The sequence below is a fragment of the Daphnia pulex genome, chromosome 12 (assembly GCF_021134715.1).
Source record: "Daphnia pulex isolate KAP4 chromosome 12, ASM2113471v1".
Lineage (NCBI taxonomy): Eukaryota > Metazoa > Arthropoda > Branchiopoda > Diplostraca > Daphniidae > Daphnia > Daphnia pulex.
Genome location: NC_060028.1, coordinates 8,035,499 through 8,041,155, shown reverse-complemented (window position 1 = coordinate 8,041,155; position 5,657 = coordinate 8,035,499). Strand labels below are relative to the sequence as shown.

The 5,657-nt window shown below is 40.3% G+C and overlaps 2 protein-coding genes across 2 annotated transcripts; one reads left to right on the top strand and one right to left on the bottom strand.

The window, feature by feature from the left end:
• Positions 1-6: 6 nt before the first annotated feature.
• Positions 7-3,616, bottom strand: LOC124208966 (E3 ubiquitin-protein ligase TRIM37-like). Its single transcript, XM_046606835.1, has 14 exons — positions 3,425-3,616; positions 2,990-3,273; positions 2,810-2,918; positions 2,646-2,747; positions 2,399-2,575; positions 2,071-2,334; positions 1,922-2,007; positions 1,661-1,858; positions 1,473-1,587; positions 1,094-1,411; positions 797-944; positions 628-724; positions 243-517; positions 7-182 (listed from the first exon to the last, which is right to left on the bottom strand). The coding sequence occupies exons 1-14, from the start codon at positions 3,428-3,430 to the stop codon at positions 163-165; spliced, it is 2,199 nt and encodes a 732-aa protein (XP_046462791.1). The 5' UTR covers positions 3,431-3,616; the 3' UTR covers positions 7-162.
• A 70-nt stretch (positions 3,617-3,686) lies between these two features.
• Positions 3,687-4,573, top strand: LOC124208971 (nucleoside diphosphate kinase-like). Its single transcript, XM_046606842.1, has 4 exons — positions 3,687-3,948; positions 4,039-4,140; positions 4,199-4,311; positions 4,371-4,573. The coding sequence occupies exons 1-4, from the start codon at positions 3,820-3,822 to the stop codon at positions 4,489-4,491; spliced, it is 465 nt and encodes a 154-aa protein (XP_046462798.1). The 5' UTR covers positions 3,687-3,819; the 3' UTR covers positions 4,492-4,573.
• The last annotated feature ends 1,084 nt before the right edge of the window (positions 4,574-5,657 follow it).

Here is a 5,657-nt window from a genome sequence, read left to right as displayed (position 1 = left end):
CAGCTATAGAATTTGAAGGTGTATATTTTCAGATTCGCATATCTAATTAATAATAAGAGGGATAACAAATAAGGTGCATAAGCACAGTCGGTTAAAATCAGAAGTGTGGATGGGTTTAATTTGTTCTTTCTTCTGCTGCACTGATGTGATGAGTGAAGTCATTTATTCTTCAGCTGCACTGCCTGAAACGATAGGAATAAGTCTTTAACCACAATCGTTAATTTTTGTTTGAACTTGTTTACTTTTGGCAGAGAAATTGGCTGCTGCTTGTGGGGCAGGAGCTGGACTGGGAATCGGTGCACGGCTACGGGGCGGTGAGATTGAGCGCCTACGACTGGTACCTAATCTTGGTAGCAGAAATGTGTTGTCACGAGCTCGTCGATTCTTCCGCTGGTGAGACTGGGGGCTCCTCAACCTGGTCGTTCGAACCGGCGTCCTCACTGGTTGTTCCGTTTCCGGGACGATAGAAGACATTTCCAAGGTTTCTTGATCCCAATCACGCTCGGCAAATGAATGCCTGTTTTAGTTAAAACCAACAATTGTTGGTGAGGTATATTGTTTGTTATAAATCTCTTTATCCATGATAACTATATACACTGAATAATCTATTGCGAAAGGAAATCGTACACTGAAACGTTGGACGCTATCCCGTTCATGGTGGCGTTGTTCAATTCTCTGAACGTTTGATCCATCAAAGGGTAAGTCAAGTCTCCATCCCGAATACCTGGCAGGATTATAGATCAAATTATTTTAAAAAAAAATCCTTTCATTCCCGTCTCGAAAATGAAGTCTTTACTGGACGTCGAGACATTGCGATCGAAATGGTTTGCGCCAGCAAAGCGGGGCTGCATTATGTACTGGTTCACGCTAATTACAGCTTCGCTGAGTTCTAATTCACCCTCGCTGAGGTTGTTTCCATCGACAACATTGTCGTTGCCAAGGCTCTAGAATATAAAAAAAAACAAACAAACAGAACAACTCATATAAAAACAAGTTATTTATGCAAAGGGCGTGACTTTAAATGACCATGTAAGAAAGGATCGAGTATACTGTAAATGGGAAGGGTAAAAAGAAAAAAAAAAGGGTAAAATACCGGGGTCCCGCTTTCGCTGCTAGTAGAAACCCATTCGTCATCTGGCTGCACGCTAGTGCTTTGGAACCCGCCAGCCAATCGACGGACGCTATCGGTCAAATTGAGCAAGCGTTGAGAGGGTGAGGTACTCTCAAAAACTTCGTCGGTTAATAAAACTTCGTCGTTTTCTGTTATTGACGTGTTCAGTGTGGAGGTTTGCGTTGATAGACAAACTGTGGCTCCACGATCTGGGACTGACGAGGTCACAGAACTGGTTTGATTGCGCACATCACCATTTTCTTCCCCTTCGCTTTGCACAAGCTCTTGGTCTTGTCTACCCTGTAGTCCATAATAAAATTTTCAAGTCAACAGAAAAAACAAAAAAAGGAACACGCAATACCTCGGTGAAATCTTTTATGATGTTTAGATAACGAGCATGTTTTTGCAACATGCTGGAAAGATATCGCTGAAGGTCACGACATTTCTGATAATACGTTGGTGGACGGACGTGAAATCTGCAGAACAATTGAATTTCAAACTGGAATGAATTAAAAGATCTATTTCGAAAGAATAAGAAAAGTTACTCACCGTAGAATGAGAGAATTACTTTCCGGTCTTAGATAGCCTTCGGAAGCAAGGAGGTCGAGGCGAAAGAAACGATTATAGCCCCAACATTCGCCGGCATCGAATTCGCTGGCAAATTCCCGTACAATATTACGGTTTGTGGAGAGACCACCACTCGCATTATTCGGCCCTTGATAAATCAGCTCTACTCTATACTCGTATCTATTCAAAAAGGGTGGTTTAAGTTTCGTTATTAGTTGCTGGTTGAAATACGCCCTTGATTACTTGGCTGGCTCCGATACACCGCTCGTGAGTTCGAGAAAAACAGACAAGTAATTACCGCGAACGATTCCATTTCCGTCGGGGTAAACCTTGAGTAAAAGAGCTATAAAATGTAGTAAGTTGACAAAGAGAAAGTCGGAAAATGATTCAACCTTAAGTCTCCACTTGAGGCCATCGACGACTAGTGGTGGTGAGTAAATAGGATCCGCATTATTCCTCATTCTACTGAAATCTTCAATTGTAAAGATGCTAGTGCTGTAAGCTGGAACGATTTCGCTTTGGAAATCTGCTGGGACGTGGTGTAAAGTGAAAGAGCTCAAGGCTCGACGCTGGGCTCTGTCCATTGCAGACATGATTTCGCCACTTTTAGCTATCAATTGGCTCTTGGATTCATTCTGCAGTGTTGCTTCAGTTTCCTTAAATGCGAAGTGATAAAAACAATTTTTAAAATTTTAAAGACATTAGTGTAAAGAAATCTACCTGCAACAATGCTTCCAAATGGTCAGTTTCTTGAGTCAGAACATTCTTTTGCCCCACCAAGGACAAGAGTTTGCTTCGTAGCTGAGAATCTAGACGAGATACTATCAATTCTACCGCATGACGTATTTCACTCACTTTTTCATCTTTCGCTGTTCGGACACTTTCGACGTTACGCTCCTTTAATGAATGAGGCACATTTAAAAAAAAGATTGATATACTGGCAATGTTATGAAAACTAATGTTTTACCACATCTTGAACGATCATGCTTATTTCTAAAAGTCTTCTCCTTAGCTGGGCAATTCCGTCCCGAATTTTAGTTGCGTGAGTTTCGTACATTCCATCTAAAGGCTGATAAGAGAAGAAATTATATTATTTCTAATCTAATTTTTATCCTACAAAATTGTAATTACCTGAAACATATGGCCTGAATGAGTACCTTCCCAAAGTGCACATTTATGGCAAATACAGCTCTTGCAAGTGACACAATAGACTGAGAGTTTTTCACTGTGCATATCACACCTTTAAATATTAATTCATTAATTATTAACATGTTGATTCTAAATTTTCATGGAGATAAGATAAAAAATTACAAATCAGTGGTGCTGGCACTGTTTGACACTGAACTGGATGGTGTAACTGAAGGAGCACTCTGTAGCTGGAGGCTCTCTAATTGCTGAGTAACATCTCCAACCCATCGACAGTTGACAAGCTCATGAGGTCGGAGTGGAAGTCTGCAGTGAGGACATTGTGAGCGCTGTTCCACAAGCCACCGACGAATGCAGGCAAAGCAACAAAGTTTTGAGCAATGGGGACATAATCTTGCATCTCTCAATTTGTCCATGCAAATAAAGCACCTAAACACATCAGCAATACCCTGAAAAAGAAAATAAGATCATCGGTACTATACAATTATATTAATTTAGATGTGCAACAAAAGTCTCAGGGGAGATGTACGTGTTTAATCGATAATCGCTGATTTCAATGGAATTAACACAAAATAACTGAATAACATAAAGGAAATATACCTCCATGTTCCAAATAAATGAAGCCTATCAATAAGCTCAAAACTGGAATAGACAAAAGCGAGTTCGATAAACAGCTCTTGTCACGACTTGGATGACTACATCGACTATTTTACAAAGACATTCTACAACAATCAAACGACTTCAAGTGACCGCCCGAAGCAGAAATTCAAGGTTACACGAAGTAAACACCTTCTGTCAAATGATAATGGAGTTGATTTCTTGCCCAATAGATGTCGGAAATTTGCGGGAGGGCAGCCGCTGGGCGGGACCGCGGGAGGCGAAGAATGTAAAAAGTTAACTTACACGTCTGCTTTTTGCAATCACGTTCATTCACCTTGTGACATTAAGATAAGTCAGTTCTTTCTTTCTTTCAAGTCTCAGGCCATTGCAATAATATGTCTGGAAATCAAGAACGTACCTACTTGATGATCAAGCCTGATGGTGTTCAACGAGGACTCGTTGGTGAAATCCTCAAAAGATTCGAACAGAAAGGTTTCAAATTGGTCGCACTCAAGTTTCTGCAGGTATGATTGTAAAGTAGTTGTGTTCTGTATGTCAAGAAAATGTGTCATTTGTTCTGAATTGTGTTTTATGTATGGTGTATGTCACTATAGCCTACTGAGGAGCTATTGCAGAAACACTATGCTGACTTGTCTGGCCGCCCTTTCTTTGCTGGTTTGGTGAAGTATATGGCATCTGGACCAGTTGTTGCAATGGTAAACTTTTGTTACTTCATTTAGCAGTCAATTTTAATACATGCAATGTACGTCTCAGGTCTGGGAGGGTTTGAACATTGTTAAGACTGGCCGTCAAATGTTGGGAGAGACCAACCCTGCTGACTCCAAGCCTGGTACCATCAGAGGAGATTTCTGTGTTCAAGTTGGCAGGTAAGACTAGTTCTGAGTGATACTTGATAGACTGTACTTTACATTTGCCTTTAAATTAGGAACATCATGCATGGATCTGACTCTGTTGAGAGTGCCAACAAGGAAATTGCCTTGTGGTTCAAGGATGAAGAACTTGTTTCATGGCAGCCAGCTGCTAAAGTTTGGGTTTATGAAGACTAGATCCATTTAGAAATTTTTGTTGCCTTAAAACATATCAGATTTTATGGTTTAAAAGTTAAGAAAATATAAATCTGAAATAGAATGTCTTCTCAATTATCTATAATATTCTGTTATAACTTATAATGATTTGCTTGTTCATTATTGGCTTATTAGCCTCATAGCAATCTAAAAAAGTTATTTTTTGCTCTTTGAAATGAGATACATTTAATATTTTGAGAAGGTAAAAGTGAGTTAGAGAAAGTGATGCTATGCAACTGCAAAGTTGTTCATTTGAATAATCAATTTATTTTACATGTACTAAATTATGCCGAAATCCACTGCTTCGTGAAAATGTGAATATTGAAAGTACAGTGCTAATAAATTGGTTGTTTTGTTTACATTGTAGTTACAGTTTAGACGGTTACAAGCATTAGATTTTTATGATTCATACTAGAAAATTTTAGCCCGTCCAGGGCCGGTCCTTAGTTGGCCTAGTGTTAAGTCGGACTTTTTAGCAAAAGGCCTTCCTTGAGAAATCAGTGTTCAACGTGAAAAAGAAATTTTTCTTGGCACCGTTTCATCTGCTTTTTCGAGTATCACGTTTTAGCTGCGCCTATCGAAGTATTCTTATTTTGAACGTGATTTCGGGCCCCCTGCGGGAGCCCGTGCCCAAAATTGCCCTGTGTTTTTCATCTTCCATGAGTCAACAGTGTGGGGGGTAGAAAATGCTATCGAGCTTGGCTCACTTTGTGCTCTTTATCCGCTTGAACCTCCAGCTCACTCCAGCCGTCGGCGGTAAATGTGTGGGATAGAGGATATTCACGTATTGCCTCCGGCGGTGAATTTGTAGTGTAGAAATTTTCATACATGGCCACCGGCTGTTTTTGTTCTGTAAATTCTCTGATTTTCCTTTAAAATGTTGTAATTTTTTTTTTCGCGAAATTTCGACTTGTCTGAGTCATGGCTAACAAAATCATCCGTAAAAGAAATATTTTATGCTTAAAAAAAGTAAGTCTCTCACGGGATTTGAACCATGAGCCTCCGGCGGTAAATTTCCAGGGTAGAGGGGCTTCACGCTTAGCCTCCGGCGGTAAATTTGCACGACAGAGGATGTTCTTGCTTGGCCTCCGGCGGTAAATTTGTAGGGTAGAGCAATCCCGCACGGCCTTCGGCGGTAAATTTGTAGA